Source organism: Amblyomma americanum, chromosome 7 (assembly GCF_052857255.1).
Source record: "Amblyomma americanum isolate KBUSLIRL-KWMA chromosome 7, ASM5285725v1, whole genome shotgun sequence".
In the NCBI taxonomy this organism is placed as follows: Eukaryota; Metazoa; Arthropoda; class Arachnida; order Ixodida; family Ixodidae; genus Amblyomma; species Amblyomma americanum.
The window spans coordinates 45,145,499-45,162,380 of NC_135503.1; the positions used below are offsets into that span (position 1 = coordinate 45,145,499).

The window sequence follows — 16,882 nt, forward strand, 5'->3', positions numbered from 1 at the left end:
TTATTGTGTTGTTGCTAATAGTGCTTACATCTAACTGGCTGCTTATACGAAACTAGAGAAGGTGAGATACTCACTGCTTGCTAAATGCGCGTCGTTTCGCGGTCGGCGCGATCCCGCATGGTATCACCTTTTTTTTTTTGCAGACTGTACTGAGCCTTGAGAAAGTAGTATTACGCTTACAGTTGTGTCTCGTTAAGGAAATGTAAACGTGTAAGGGTTCCCCGCATTGTGATAATTGTCGAACTTTAGCTTTGTGATCGCTGGTCCCGTTCCAAGGTCTCCGCAAGAAAATGGACGCTGTCAACAATGCTTCCTCGCAGCCGGACATCAAGCGAAGACGCTCCGACGACTCTGAAGAGAAAAGGTGCCTTTATTTGAAACCATCATCACAGGTTGGGCGCAGTGTCCACTCCCCACACGCTGACGTGTTTTTCGTTGCTCGATAATTTCAGCGAAGAATCCCTGAAGCTGAGGACGAGACATGACAACGAATACTTCAAGTGAGTGCATTGAACTCGGCATTTACACGTATTGTGGTCTGCTCACGAAAGCGTTGTATCTTGTTTTGGATGAAGGTGCTACGCAGGACTCGACATCCACAGAGAGATGATTGGTGATTATGCGAGGACGTTTACGTACAGGAAAGCGATATTGAACAACTACAGCAACCTCTATCAAAAGGCTGTCTTGGACCTTGGGGCCGGCACAGGTTCGAAACAAAAAGCCGCAGTGCATCTCGGTATGTGTACTTGAATACGCGCTCATTCTGTTTTGTTTCAGGCATCCTTAGCATGTTTTGTGCCCAAGCGGGGGCGAAAACAGGCAAGGCTGATCTCTTCATTCATTAGATGCTAATTACGTCACAGGCGTCGTTCTGTTTTGTAACGATGTCTCCTGCTTGCAGTGTATGCCGTAGAAGCCAGTGATGTAGCCGAGGTGGCGAAAAAAGTCGTATCATCCAACAAAGTTGACGACCAAGTCATTGTAATTCAAAGCAAAGTGGAGGTAAGGCAAAGCCAAGTGAGCTGTTTCACTTTTTCTTTCTCTCTCGGCTACGCATTAGTTGATGTAGTAATCTCATGACAGTATGCTGAACTCCTTTTGTACGTTTTCTCTAGGACGCAGTACTGCCAGAGAAGGTGGATGCCATCGTCAGTGAGTGGATGGTAATCTAACGCACACAGTCTACCTGCATGCCATCTGGAAAAGTGATTTCTGCTGGCTGAAGAGGAACCATTACTTTTGCTTTATGACCATCGTCTTGGTTATAATTGAGTTCATGCCATTAGCTTAGTTCTTGCTCAGGAGACACGTGATGGCTCGGTTTTGCTGGTGCATGCGGCTTTTTTTCTGCCCTCTTGATTGGCCACTAGACAAGTGTTTTTTTCTTGCGCTGCTTGATCATAATTTCACCATTTTCCTCTTTCAGGGCTACATGCTCCTCTATGAATCGATGCTTCAATCAGTGATATCTGCAAGAGACAAGTGGCTAAAAAAGGTAGATGCTTCATCTCTTGCAACTTCAAATGAATGCTGTGCAGTTTTAAGTAACTGCTGGGACAAAGGTACGGATGCCACCACATGTGAGTAGAAATATATTAACTGTGAGCCGCAACGAACGTGTACGCCTTTCACCTTGTCTTGAGGCACAAAAGCCGTACCTGTGCAGCATCCCCCTCTCTCCTATCCCAACCGCTAATGTAAGTAGACACCTTTAGCGTACTGTGTGCCGTGCTACCGTTACCGGGGTACCGGGAGCTCCCCCACTATCAATGCGCACGCGCTGATTGGTACCTACACACCTACACAGCAGGCGAGTGCATACCTAAAGGGTACCTGGCGCCATATGGCACCTTCAAGGTGATCTGTGCATGCGCACAGACAGCGCATGTGGTCCTGGTACTGCAGTGACGGTAACATGGTAAGCTAAAGTTGCCTGTGGAAAAGTTTTTCATTCATTCACATAAGATTTTAGTGCATGTTCGCCAGTTTTTCCCCTCCCTCAATCGAATCAAAGTTTTCCTCAGCACTATTTAAGTCTGTTATTGAAGTTATTAAAAGCCTTATTACATTTTTCATCAGTACATATCACATGTTTGTACTAATGAATGTATCATAGCAGTTGTCACGCTACTAAACCTTCCTTTTTCATTGTGTCTGTTTTTTCTGTTTCTAGCAGGCATTGACCAGAGGCTACTTTTGTCTTTTTTTTTTTTTAGGATGGTATTCTGCTTCCTGAAAAAGCTCGCATGTTCATTGCCCCTTTGACAGACCCTGATGAAGGCCTTGAGAGGCAAGTGTATTGTTTTATTTTTGTAGTGTTCACCTGCAATTGCTCCTAGGCTGTTTCTGTTGCCGCTGTTTATTTTTTGCCACTCCTGTTATGTTTTGAATAATGAAAGCCTTGCATATATGAATAGCATCGGAAGGAGCACGTCCATTATCTACCAATGCAAAGATTATATTGCCATTTTGATTGTGAAGCCTTTAGCAATTTCAGCTCATTACAAAATGTTTAGTTGGAAAGAATTTTTCTGCAGGAAAATTTTGTTTCTGGCCAGCAAAATTCAAGGAGGCCTTGGATAAGTTCAGTTTTGTTTACACCTCCAAACGTATTCTTTTCCAAATATTACAGCTATGCAGGCATTCATCAGAAGACCCATGACATTCTGTGTTGAACGTAAGCACATATCCAAGGCTTTAGGGTGTTTATGGGTATCAGTGATGGGTGTTATTGCCATTACAGTTGTCGTGAATGAAATATGTCAGCTTTGTGTGTTTATTTTTAAACAGTCTTCATTTCAGATCTTTTTTCCTGGCCTGAAAAGTGCCATGAGGCTCACAATATTTACTGATATATTAAATAAGTGTTTTGAAAGGGGCACTGCGAATGTTTTTCGCTGCTAATTATTTCTGTTAAAGGGATTCCTCATGCTTTCCAGACTTGAGTGCTAAAGAGGTATTGAAATTGGGATATATAGCCGAAAGTTGTTCCACTTTGAAAATCCAAAATAGAAAGATCATGCGAAACCCAATTCTATGATGTGTTGGCAATGCAATAGCACTGTCAGCTGGTGACATCACTTTCCTCTAGCCAATGGAAATGCTCTGGTCTGATGACATCACTTCCCTCGGGCATATTTTACGACTGACCGAAGGCGCATTTCGGCCCCATGGGGCTTCTAATGCTATCGCAGGGAAACACATTTCGCACGCAAGTGCCCGAACTGCGTTTTGTACACACTCAGCGGAAGCTGAAATTTGCACATTTGCATTGTGCTACTTCTGATGCGAACAATGTACAGGTGGAGGCAATATAGAAAGGCATCCGATTTTTTTTTGTAACCACCAGTTGCAGTACAACTTTGATGATACAATCCCTAGTTAATACGAATTTCTGGCTAATATGAATTCGTAGAATGCCCTGTCCAGGGCGCATTGTGTGCAATGGGCAGAAATTCGGATGTTGCAAACAACCCCCGTCCCGCTGCAAATGATATTGCCACGTGCCTAGCACCGTGCGGCCTCTGCACTTCGTCGAAACTATGACGAAGCGGCGGTTAGCTCGAGAGGCGCACTCGGGCTAGACCTGCTTCTGGGATTAAACAGGACACCTCATTCTCGGGTTCTCCCCTACGCCTACCTGCACGGCTCTCCTTGGGTCGTGGCAGTATGAACGTGCGAGCTCCAACCACACCCTTGAGCATAAATGGCTTGCTGCCCGTACATCACCGACGCCGGGACCACAAGTCGTGCGGTGCGCACCGCAAGTAGTGAGTGCTGACGTACAGTCCGTGCATGGCCCACGTTGTGATCGCCAGTCGCGCGATGCACGCCATGGGCAATGACGTTAGGGAGCCTACATGTTGCACTCTCCTAAGCGACGTTGACAATGAGCAGTGCCACGCGGCCCATACATTGCCAACACCGCAATCTCCAGATGCGTGGTGTGCACCACGAGCAGTGGCGGGGGCGCGCGGTCGTATGTAAACCCCATCAGCCGAAAACAGGTTTGTGTAAATTCTGCATATGAATATCTTTCATGACCATGTAAGACCATCATCGAGATTCTACTATACATCTTAGTTAAGCCGCCGCGGTGGCTCAGTGGTTATGTCGCTCGGCTGCTGACCCGAAAGACGCGGGTTCTATTCCGGCCGCGGCGGTCGAATTTCGATGGAGGCGAAATTCTAGAGGCTCGTGTGCTGTGCGGTGTCAGTGCACGTTAAAGAACCCCAGTTGCTCGAAATTTCCGGAGCCCTTCACTACGGCGTCCCTCATAGCCTGAGTCGCTTTGGGACATTAAAACCAATAAACCAACCATCCTATACATGCCAGGTATAAGTATGAAGCAGAGTGCTTTTTACCAAGTACAAGTAAAACTGCAACATACAAATTTAGTTTTAGTGGTGCTTTACCGAGCAAAAGTAAAAATAAACTTGGTTTATGAATTTGCACTTTGTTTCCTTTCAATTTTCCGCTACCAGTATCGGAAATTGTTCGTGCGGAACGCCTAAGTGTGGCATTTTTTTCCGAGGGGATAAGTTGCTTATAGAGTGTTTATGCTGTTTTTTTGTCTTTATGTCTAAGCTCTTTAGTGCATATTTTGATACTGTTTAGGAGATTAAATGTGGCCTTAATTCGCAGATCATGTTCTTATTTTGCTTCTTGTGCAGTTAAACAAAACATGTTTAGTGTATGTTGCAAGCAATCCAGGAATACTTTCATGTGGAGAAGTCAGCCTTCAGAATACTGTGGTCTCCCTTTTTTTTATAGACACAATTGTCCCAGTGGCTTTATTTATTTTTTTTTGTTATTTTCAGATAGCTGCAGAATTCAGAACACAAGCAGTACTTGTGCACATGAAAACCAAAAGCTTGTAAATATGACTGTAGTGTGTAAAGCATCTTTGGTGAGTCACTGTGGTGTTTGCTTGTGCAGAATTGATTTTTGGAAGATGGTCAAGGAAAATTTTCATGTGGACATGTCCTGCGTGACCGAATTTGCAAAGGCTGAATTGTACAGTAAGTGGTCTGGCCTTGCTTTGGGGTTACTTTTTTTTAATTACTGCATTTTTTGAACTTGCAACAGTGCATGCAAAGGGTTCTCAGACGCGATTCTCAGGGTGTATTTCTCCTTCCTCATCAGAGCACATAACCGTGAAAACGGTGGATGCAGAAAACGTGATCTCAAGAGGTACCTGCTTCCTCGAGCTTGACCTCTACACTGTCAAATCTGAAGATCTCCAGTGCATTAAAGTGAGTTGAGCAGGACCAGCAAACGTAAACATTTTGGAAAATGAAAAGAATTCCAATTCTTATTTTGCCTGTGAAAGACGCAAACAAACACGGTCTGGGGTAAGCAGAGTCTGCATTGAGACTCCGTCTTACTTCGACTGATCTCAGGAGGCATGCATGGTTCGTTGAAGCCAGACGTAGATGTATGTGAGTAAATCTATGAGGGGACGATTGGAATGGGCTCCTATTTGCATGATGCATGCCTTGAAATGTTAAAAGAAAGAAACAGTTGGGTTTTAACGCAGTTAAATCAAGTAGACATGCGAAAGAGTGTGTTTAGCCTGATTGGCTAATGGATTGAGACTCTGTCTTACTTTGACTGATCTCGGGAGGCATGCGTGGTTCGTTGAAGCCAGGCGTAGATGTATGTGAGTAAATCTATGAGGGGACAATTGGAATGGGCTCTTATTTGCATGATGTATATCTTGAAATGTTAAAAGAAAGAAAGAGTTGGGTTTTAACGCAGTTAAATCAAGTGGACATGTGAAAGAGTGTGTTTAGCCTGATTGGCTAATGGTTTTGCTTTGCTGGGTCGTCGGCACGTCTTGCGACAATATTAGACCCGGGTTAAGCTCTGATTGCGGTTAAGCTGAAGTGGTCTATTCACACCGCGGACGGAAGTTGATGAAGATGTCGATGTGCAATGGGCAGCGAGTGGGTGTTTTGCAGTTTAACAAGAGGTGTGATCGGCAGCGGCGATAGCATAGTGCTCTCGTGCAGGGGCCAGCAAAGCTGATCTGTTCGCACCGCCACGAGTTCATATCCCAGTCGGGGCAATATTTATTTTATTTATTCAAAATCAAGTTCAAGGCTTCAGCAGTAGCCCGGCTTTTACAGTTTTAGTCGTGAAGTAGGGCTTTTGTAGAATAATGAATGTGGATTAGCGGATATACAGAGTGAAGGCTGTTGGCATACATTGTGTTCATTGGGGTTGACAATGTTCTAGGCACTGATGATTTTGTGGAAAGGGGCGCATAACTGGCTTTCTCAGTGGGTGGATGCCTCAATCGAGTATGTGGTGGAGGTGGGAGAGATGTGGGCTGCATGCATTAGCGCCAACAACCTTGTGGCAGATGTGGGGCACTGCAGCAATAGGCCCCAGCAGTGTTGACCAACCTCTCTGATCAACCATTAACTGCCACCTGCCAAGGTGGGCGGTGCAAGCAGGTTTTTGCTGTTGGACACCAATGCCACCCCACCTGCATGAAAGTGAGATTGAGGTGTCCACTGACCCAGGGAGCCAGTTGTGCACCTTTCCTGAAAATCAATGGCCTACAACATTGTCAACAGGCTCACTTGTTTCGTTTGGTTTTTGAGGAAAGGAAATGGTGCAGTCACTGTCACATCTTGGTATACACCCGAACCACCCATAAGGGAAGGGATAAAGATGAAAGGAAGAAAGAGGGTGAAATAGGGCAATAGGGCAGTATCTGTAGTATCTGTATAGTATCTATAGGGCAGTAATAGGAAATAGGGCAGTATCTGTCTCACCTCTTGGTGGACACCTGAACCATGCCTTAAGGGAAGGGCTAAAAGAGGGAATGAGAGGAGATATGCAGGCAGTGGTGGCATTGCCAAGGCTACAGGCAGCTGGCGTCAAAGGAAGGTCAAACTGCAGCTCACAGCGAAATCGGTGCCCCTAGGTCAGTAAAACTTTTGCTTTAATAAATTGCGGCCAATATGCTTTTCCTATAGAGGATTTCTCGCTTATGGGCCGAGTGGTTAATTAATAAATTAATGCTGTAGTAACTTAGTAATGGTGCTATATAGTTTCAACTTGAAAAAGTTTCAGCTCGCTCATTTAGTTATGCTCACTAAATGTGTTTAAATTTTGTCAGAAATGGTAAGCCCGCCGTAGCTTTCGTTCATCGCCTTGTCTCATGCTAAATATTCCTGCACTTTTTGTTTTGTTTTCCATCTAGGAAAACTTCATGTGCTGCTGCTATGGCCATGGCAGGGTCCATGCTTTCGTCATTTGGTTTTCTGTGGAATTCCCTCTCGACGTAATTCTTTCCACATCACCTTATGACTCGTGAGTGCTTTATGTTTACTGCTAACGAAGTGGTGATGCTAAGAGCATCGATATTTGTGTTTCACGCCTTAGTCCTCTGGCCGACGTTCCAGCAAGGGGACCTGTCTTCGTCTGGGCAACATTTTTACGAGTCCTCTTGTTGAAACGTTGGCTAGCATACTGACACTTCCTTCCCTCCCGTCCCTTATTCATATTGTGTTTTCAAAGAAACCCATCTTCCCTCCTCTCTCTCTACCGTAGAGCTTTTCGCCTTGTAATTTTGCACAGGTACTTTGACCAAATGAGCAATGCAACATTCTGAAAATTGTAATGCTACTGTATCTGACTTTTGTGCGTAGAGTGCCACCCAGACCAGATGTTAGGAGTTTTAAGTTTTGTGGGTTAGCTCAAGGCCTTTCATCAGAAGGTTGTGAAGGCAGAGTCTAAGCACCCACTGCCTTGAGTGTGAAAGACTAGTTTTCGGCCACTTTATAACTGTGTGAGACCAGAGGCTTCACTCATACAGCTGCTCGCTGATCTGTTCCGTGGCACTGTTTTCGGTGAAGGAGGTGGCTGCTTTACCTCCTCAGAGTGCAGCTGTGGAGCCTTGCTCCGTCCCAAAGCGACCAATTACAGAACCGAAAAGGTTTCTCTGAATTACTCCAGAAAATTCAGAATGATTTCTGCATACAGTTGTTCCTTTTTTCACTTCCTTAAATTAGGCTTGCTCGCAAGCTGTTGAAAAACTGTGTTACTTTGTGATGGGAATAAAAATGTATATTCCACACTGTGCCGGTTTGAGCTGCGTTCTGATTATTGTAGTAGGTCAGTGACACCCTGCCAGTGGCAGACACGAGTCTGCTTGCCACGATCATTTGTTCCAACTTAGCACAATTATCTTGTCACCAGCGCTCATTTCTGGTGGTGAACGTGGAGTGAAAGCTCGCAAACTGGTTGCATGATTGAGACCTTACTCAGTACAAATTTGGGGTTTGTTTCTCTGTAATATTTGCAGTTACTCTTTCTTTCTTGTGCTTCTACAGTTATTTAGTCATATGTCATCAGTGAGCCAAATATCAGAGGAGGAGGCACGAGGGCCTTGGAAAATAGGGTAAGAGGGTTGTGGTAACTTAATGCACTTCACCAGTTGGGAAAACAGTGCAGCACACATGCTGGCAATTTGTGCTCAACCTGTCATGTTGGTTCATTGGCTGTGGCGTTTGGCTGTTGACCTCAAGGTCATGAAATAAAATCTCGGCCACGGTGCTCGCATTTCAGCCGAGGCGAAATGCAAAAACGCCAGTGTGCTGTGTGATGTAAGCATGTCTGGTCTAAACTAATCCGGTGCCCTCCACTATAGCATTCCTCATAGCCCACATGTCGCTTCGGGATGTTAAACCCACATTAAAAAAAGGAAAAAGTTTGCATTCAGGCATTCAGGGCAACAGGTATGAGTGGTTGCTTATGTAAACTTTAATGGACTTAATGATTACAAAAGCCTTAGTTGTACTATTGAAAAGTTCATAACACTTCAACATTAAGCTTTAAATTTTGCATTGCAAAAGCAGTCATATTTTCTGGAATATGTTTTTTTTATTGAAATTTGTAAAAAAAAAAACATCAAACCATTGGGAACATTAGGTCCTAGCTGTTGTTGGGTGCCCTTCATGACTTTGCCTTTGTGACTTTTAGGGAGACACATTGGCAACAGACTGTGCTGTACATAAACCCTGTGGATGTCAAGCAGGACTCGGAGATTCGTGGAACTATCACAATCAACCCAAGTGCCGACCACCATCGGTAAGCAAAGTACAGTAGTCTGTCTGAATAAGCATGGCACTGAGTATTAAGTGCAGTAGTAAACCTGCTACGTTCATGGTGCAAAACTGACACCCACGCAAAGATGCCCACCATAAGGTGAAACATCCTGGAAAATGCATGGTGTCTTGCTTTTGTTCCCGAAAGGAAAAAAAAAAAGGGAATTGGCTTTTTTCTCTGCCATTGAAAATCCACTTGCCCGCACAGCACGCTCAGTTAACAGCTCTATATGTGCTTTATCAAAAAGTGTCTGTTCACAGTGCTCTTTCACCAGTGCGTGGGTGCCCCTAGCAAGCTTCTGTGCTTTTATGTACAACATTATCTGTGCCCTTGTGTTTCGGAGCAAAGCTCGCATACCTGACATTAAGCTGGACCTAAAGTCCTGTAAACTATCTTCATGTCCCATCCCAATCAACATTACGGGAGGTGGCACTTTGTTGCACAGATGTCTTTTCTTTCACTCTTCTTGTGGTTGTTGCGTGTACTTTTATGGAAGATATTGTCTTCTAGTGGTATTTTTTTAAGCTCTTGCCAAGAGCCATGCAAGATTGGGAAACTCGAATTTGTACTTACAAACTTTATGGTAGTTACATTTTGCATCTTAAAAGGGTTCTTAAAAGGCTTAGTGTATCTTTTTGTTGACATTCAGTTCTAAAGTGTTATTTTCTTAGCCTACAAGGCGAGCAAAATCTAGTGTGTTTGTGTTTTTCTTTTTTTTTTTTGAGAACCAGATTTTACATCAGATGGCACTATGTCTGACAGGTGTAACTGTACCACGAAAAGTAGTCAGTGCCGTTGTGGATTTCTATATTTGAGCTCTAACAACTTCTCTACCTTAGGGCATTGTAGTTGTACTATTGAAAAGTTCATAACACATCAACATTAAGCTGTTGGAATATTCAATCAGAAAAACTTGCCTAAGGGGAGATGAGGGTCTTAAAAACTTGTTTTTTATTTGTTAACATAACCTGTTGAAACTTGGCACGCACATGTATCATAGAATGCTGATTTCAAATACGCATTTATATTTCAAGTATCTCACCTGGAAAGTAATTTATAGCAAAATAACATCTCATTTAGGTCATTTCTTACGGTCCTTTATGATAACTTCTCAGTTAAAAAAAGCTTTTTTAAGAATATGTAGACATTTCCAAAGGTCCACCGCATATCCTAAAGCTTCCCTTTTTCCTTTAAACTTGATAGATTAGCAGTTAGGCCAAGTGTGGGATAATTACTGCCACATCGCTTTTTCTTTCCAACTTTGTTATTCATTTATGACCAACAAAATGAATTTATAGCCATTTTATTAGCTTTAGGATGTGCTGTGGGTCCTTACAAATGTCTACTTATTCTTAAAAAGCTTTCTTTAACTGATAAATTAGTATTAAGGCCCGTAAGAAATGACCTAATTAGGATATGTTGATTTGCCGTAAATTTCCTTCCTGGTGAGATATTTGAAATCTTGATGCATATTCAGAATCCGCATCCTATGATATACCTGCATGCTAAGTTTCAGCAAGATATGTTAACAAATAAGAAAAAAAAATTTTAAGACCCTCATTTAATATGCACATACTGTGTTGGTACAGCCAACGGGTGTTGTGCTATTTTCTTCATTGTGGCGTAACACTGTGCTAAGTATGGGCTTTTTTGTTTTAAGTACTGAACAGCAGCTAGATACACCTTCGGACATGGTCTCTTTTCTTTTCTCAAATAAAGCCGTATAATTCTCTTGCTAGTACAAAACTTCGAAGAGACACATTGGGCAGTGCCGTCAGTCTCCTTTCTTTAACAAGGCCTTGAAACATTTTATCGTTGAATGCTAGGAACATCGTTGAAATTTTATGATGTGCTTGAGGAGTGATTTCAGCAGTGAGTTTCTTTAGAGTCAAATGTATTTAAAAGAACCCCTCAAGGTGGAGTAGCCTTCAGTAAAGAATGCAAATATTAATTAGAAGTCTACCCCATTTTAGGTGACTCCATAGTGGACTAACACTGTTCTCACTTTGAATTGTTGATCAGTTTGGCCTCGACCTGCCAATTGCTAGGTGTCCTGGTTAGCTAAGCAAATAGAGTGACTGCCCTGAAAAATCTGCACCACTGGACATTTTTTTTTTTTTTTTGGCTGCAAAGTTTTTGAGGAAGCTGTGTGGCTGTCCTTTGTAGCCGAAAGGCTGTGCTCAGGTGGATGATGATGAGTAATTACTCTTTTAATTGAATTTGTGCACAGTGTTGTCAGAGCTGTTGCAGGGCATTGCCTTTCTGCTTGCATTGGCATGCCATTTTGATGAGCTGAAGCATTGTTTGAGACTCACTGATGTCATTGTTCCTTGTGCAGAATGTTAGATGTGGAGCTGGCCTTCACAGTGGACGGCAGACAGCCCCGGAAGCAGGTGTATCGAATGAATGACTGTGGCCCATGAATGGCGGCATTTTTAATTCAATCAGCTTTTTCCAGAGCTCTTTCACCGTGCCTATTTATTTGACATGGCATGTACAGTGGTAAAAGTCGACCTCCCGGTTGTACAAATAAACATTCAGCTCTCATCTCATAATACTTTTTTTTCCTTTTGCTGTTGAAATTGCATTTGTGGAGGCAAGTATGCCCTTAATGGCCGTGTCAGCACGTTTCTTGTCCACAAAATTTCACGGGTGAATTTTTGTCAGCAAAATTCTGTGCACTGATTCTTGTCTGACGTGCGTACACTCAAGGGACAGGGGATGGATATGCTGACACAGTTTCAAACACAACTCCGTTAAAGGCATACTTGTTGCAGATATTATCATCAAGCGCAACAGACAGTGCACTGCGACTTTATTGCTTTTGTTTTTTTCATCCAGTTACATCTTGTGTTTTTTTTATCACCCAAATCTTTAACGGATTCATGTGAATGGTGTTCATTCAGTCAACCAGTGCTGTATCAACACATAAAGTGGTGAAATTGGCAACTGCATGCATTTTCTTGCTGGACATGTTTCAGTGCAGGTATCCTGTGCACATGACGCTTGCACTTTGGAACTCACGTCATAGTCCCTGCTGTCTGCTCAACATAAACGGCTTTATAAATGGTTATGCATTGACCACAAGCATAGAAAACAGAACTTTTGGTACTTGCAACCGCTCATTGTTACAATGTCGCAACAGTGACTGCGTTCTTCGGGGAATATGATAGCAATGTCATGTGTCAAGTATGCGCACACACACCTATTGTCGCCAGTTCTCTCTTGGCGCCGTGATAAGGCATTGACGACGAAACCACATTGTCGAACACATTCTCAGGTAGTGAAGACTGGGATAACTCTAGCTAACTAGTGGATTTGAGCACAGATGTGTTGTTGTGATTATTGTTGAAGCTGGTAGTCCTTATTCATACTTGTCCAGTGGCGAGAAGATAAAAGCATCTAAAGCCACCTTATCGTGGATGTAGAGAGTGCGTACTTCATTCTTGTGGCAACCTTGAGTTATCAGTTTGGCTTGCACCTAGAGCTTGAATGAAACAGCTGATGCAAAATGCAGCTGCAGCCGCTCTTGCGCCATTAGATCTTTGCAAGTGAAACAGTATTTTCAGAAGTGCAAGATGTTATTTAATTTTTAAAATGTGCCATAGTTGCTGAGGGCAGACACCTTGTCTCATCAGCACTGCCACAGAAGCAGTGAATCTTGTGAATATTTTTTCTGCTTGTGTTTATCATGCTGTCTTCTCTTTGGGAATACCCATCTGTTGAAAATCTTGGAGTGTACCGTCAGTGTTGAGTGAAATGGAGACGACAACTGAAACGGGAACAGCAAAACGAAAAGAGTAGTTGAGGGAAACTGAATATTACTATAGTGGGTTACAGCTCAAGAACGAAGCAGCTTATCATCGTCAAAGGACCCCCGTCTAGCCAATGGTGTCGTCCGATTCTCACGACCCTGCTAGTGTCGTGGCAAGGAGTGGCAGATGAAAGGGGATACTCCCCTCCCTCCTTGATTGGGGATAGTCCCCTCTGTGCATATTCGTGCCGCTGCCTGCATTGTCACGCTAGCAGGGCCATGAGAATCGGCTAACGCCATTGGCTGGAAGAGGCCCCTAAACGAGGAAAAGCTGCTTCGTTCTAGAGTTCTATCCGACTATATAGTGCACTTGGTTTTCACTTCGATGGTGCAAGGACTGCTGCATGGAAGTGTTCATGGACCCTACCTGTATTTCTTCCCCATCAGCTAACATTTTTGTCTTGTGTTCTTGTACAGATTATCGTGTTTGCGTTTCATTTCATGCTGATGGTACATAGATCTTGCTGTGTGACCGTTCAAATGGACAACTCCTCTAAATAAAGTAATGGCTTGAACTGAATGATTCGAGTGCTTCATTGCAGGTTCTTTGCATTTCTCAGATAATGTAGTTTCATCCCAGCTTTTTTATAAGTGTTGCTTAGATTGAATTCCTTTATGGTTATGTTTGCCTTGTTTTGATGATTATGTTTGCCTTGTTTTGTGAAAGCCTACTGTGTTTGCTCATAATTTGCCAGTGAGAATGGAAGGGTAAAGGAGCTCATAGTGTCAGCTACTGCCTTGCTAACCATTGCAGATATTTTATTAGCACCTGGGTAAGTGGCCGTGTATTGGTAGTAAACGAGAAAAGTTTGAAAATTTTGTCCTGTGCTAGCAATATCACCAGCTTGTCTGTGCTGTTTGAATGGTTGTCCATTGTTTAGAAAAATGTGGGTATCGTCGTTTGTTATTGTGCAGGTGGCACAGGTGTTGTCAACAACTTTCCACAAGCTCTCCACTTCCTCTCTCTCACTTGCTGTGTAAAAGTTCTTTTGTGATACCGTAAAGTAGCAGAACCTCACCTGCATGCATTTAAGTAGAAATTGTGACCAAAGTGGTGAGTTTGTGTTTTTGGAATAGAATGAACTTGAATTACGATTGGAACACTTTTATGTCATTGCTCAAAAGCAGGGTAGTTGGAAGCATTTTTATCAATTGCGCATGAACAAGTTTGGAATAAATGTGAATTTTCTGTTTATTGTGCATACATAGTCTCATTTGTTCACTGTCATATTCAAAAAGGTTATCGTTCTGTTAAAGAAAATATATTTTTAGTAATGAAAAAGAAAAGAGAGTTGCTTATTTCTTCAGTATTTCTAGAATGTAAGCCCGACGAGATATGCAGGATTTTTACCAGAACATGACTGAAGCTCTTTTGGCAAGGGGCTCTTTTGACTTGTATGGCCATGCTACCAGTTGTGTAAAGGATTAAAAGCTGTGCTTTGTTGAAAAAAACGAACTACGGTGGACTCGCGATAATTGAAACAAATTTCAAAATTTTCATTGCCCAGGTATATTTTCAGTGCATTTTTTTAAGGGTTGATGTTGCAACTTTCTGTATTGTTGAAGCTTTCACAGGCAGCGGTTTGAGAAGTATTCTTTGGAATAATTGCTGCTCATTTGGGTATGTTTTTGTTAAGGGTGTTATTTTGGACATTGTCAGTGCCACAGCTATCATTTGGGACAGAAATCTGTGGCAAATTTTTTGTGCACTATCCATTTAAACGTTGGAAAGGTGCACATACACGTAACCAAAACAACATTTATCGCAATGCTCAGACACTTGGAAACCAAAAGCTTGCGCCATTTACCACCACCCAGACAACACAAACTACATACTCAGCACATCCTTAGAATCTATTTCTGAGGACACACGTCCTGAAGATGTCCTATGCTGATCCACAGCAAGTTGTCACATGTTCCTGTTGTACAGGCGGTCCTGGTTCTGTTGTGCAGTACATCCGCAGAAAATCTTCACACCTGCCCCAGACGACCTTCTTGGTCTGTTTTCAGGACATGACTATTTGATGCAGAAAATACATTATTTGCTTGCCTGTTGTGGGCAGCATATACAAAAATTGTGAAACAGCTTTAATTTTTTAAACATTTTTTAAATTTTTGTTGGATTCTGACAAAAACTAATTTCACAAAAGTTTGGCCACGCTTGGCAAGACTGACTGGTTTGATCACCATCTTTGTCAATTCCCATGGATTGTTGTTTGTGGAGTCTTTTCATTCAGCAATGGCTATTGCTCTCTCTGGGTATTCATATTACCACCTCAATGGCAATTCACCTGAAACTGTAGGCCAAAAATCCAAGTCGAACTCCACCAGAAACCACAGTGGATAAGTCCTGGTCAAACATCAAGTGTATTTTAAGATGTATCCTGAAGACATATCAATTTTTGGGTCCGAATTATTCCCTTTATATTGTTATTGCATGCAAATTCCTTTTACTCAAACATGCAGTTTTATGTTATAGAGCCCAGTGTGCAAGAAAAAGCAGGCTTGATTTTAGTGAAGTGCCACAATATTGTCCTGCGAGAGGACATTTTTAGGACGTCTGAGAAATTTTCATCCTTGCATTGTCCAGCAGCATACAGACAGGACAACCATTGAGGACTTTATGCCATGATGCACTGAAAATGTCCCGAGGACGCTCTGTTTAGAATGCTTATGTTTGTACCATTTGAGAATGACCTTGGGGCATTTGTGTTGTCTGGGAAATTAAGGTTTGGGTAGTTCCTTAACAAGAAAAAAATTTAGACAACTCTGAGGGTTAGCAGGTATGAATGAAACACTGGTTTGTTTAAAGCAGCCCTAGGCGACAGCAAGGACGTTGGCTTGAGCTTTGCTCTGCAAGTATTTTATTTCAAGATTACGGTGTATGCTAAGCATCACCACCGTCTATATATATTTTTTTTTTTTTTCAAATCATCATCATCAGCCTGACCGCCCCACTGCAGGGCAAAGGCCTCTCCCATGTCTCTCCAATTAACCCTGTCCTTTGCCAGACACACCCACCGTATGCCCACAAACTTCTTAATCTCGTTCCCCCACCTAGCTTTCTGCCGCCCCCTGCTACGCTTGCCCTCTCTTGGACTCCACTCCATTACCCTTAGGGACCAGCAGTTATCTTGCCTTTGAAATTACATGCCCCGCTCAAGCCCATTTCTTCCTCTTGATTTCGACTAGGATGTCGTTAACCCGCATTTGTTCCCTCACCAACTCTGCCCGCTTCCGGTCTTTTAACGTTACACCTATCATTTTTCTTCCCATAGCTCGCTGCATTGTCCTTAACTTGAGCTGAACCCTTTTCTTTAGCCTCCACGTTTCTACCCTGTCGGTGAGTACTGGTGGTTTTTCAAATCAGTCGGGGTTTATTGGTTCCAGAATTATTATAACATGTAAAGTATAGAGGCGAGGGTCCCAAAGTCAAACGATGTACAGGGGAAATAAATTTGCGGCCCAAGAAAAGGCTTCAGATAGTCTAGTAATCTGAAAAGAGTTTCTGGTGCAAAGAGCGTGAGCGTCACGGAGGGGGCTTTACTGGAAAACAGCTAAGATTTGAGGTTTTGCTTGTGAAGAATTGCTCAGATGTCCTGTTCTCATACAGGGTGTTATATACTGCAGCAATCGCTTGGCCAGGCTTAATTGCTGTGAAGCGTCTATTTCCCCCACAGTCTTCAACAGCTATAGTCGGGTACAACTTAAGTCTGCAGTGAAGCTCCGCCCACAATCAGGACCGCCGCACAGAATTCCTCCTTGACAAAAAAGTAGTCCGTTGTTAAAACTTCTCTCGTCACCTATACAAGGAGCTAATCACGAGAAAAAAGGTTATAAGCTCTAGAATTTGATACCTGGCTTGTTTAATAAACTCAAACATTAAACAGCTGAATTTGTTTACTTTTGTGACTGGCTAGCGGAGTGATACAGTACGCCGTG

General features: G+C 42.9%; 1 protein-coding gene across 1 annotated transcript; it reads left to right on the plus strand.

Annotated features, from left to right (window-relative positions):
* Positions 1–63: 63 nt before the first annotated feature.
* Positions 64–14,140, plus strand: LOC144099012 (protein arginine N-methyltransferase 6-like). Its single transcript, XM_077632004.1, has 13 exons — positions 64–364; positions 453–500; positions 576–709; positions 781–822; positions 905–1,005; positions 1,119–1,166; positions 1,430–1,498; positions 2,220–2,293; positions 4,942–5,024; positions 5,149–5,258; positions 7,220–7,329; positions 9,001–9,108; positions 11,465–14,140. Exons 1-13 carry the CDS (start codon positions 291–293, stop codon positions 11,547–11,549), a joined length of 1,086 nt encoding a protein of 361 aa, XP_077488130.1. The 5' UTR covers positions 64–290; the 3' UTR covers positions 11,550–14,140.
* The last annotated feature ends 2,742 nt before the right edge of the window (positions 14,141–16,882 follow it).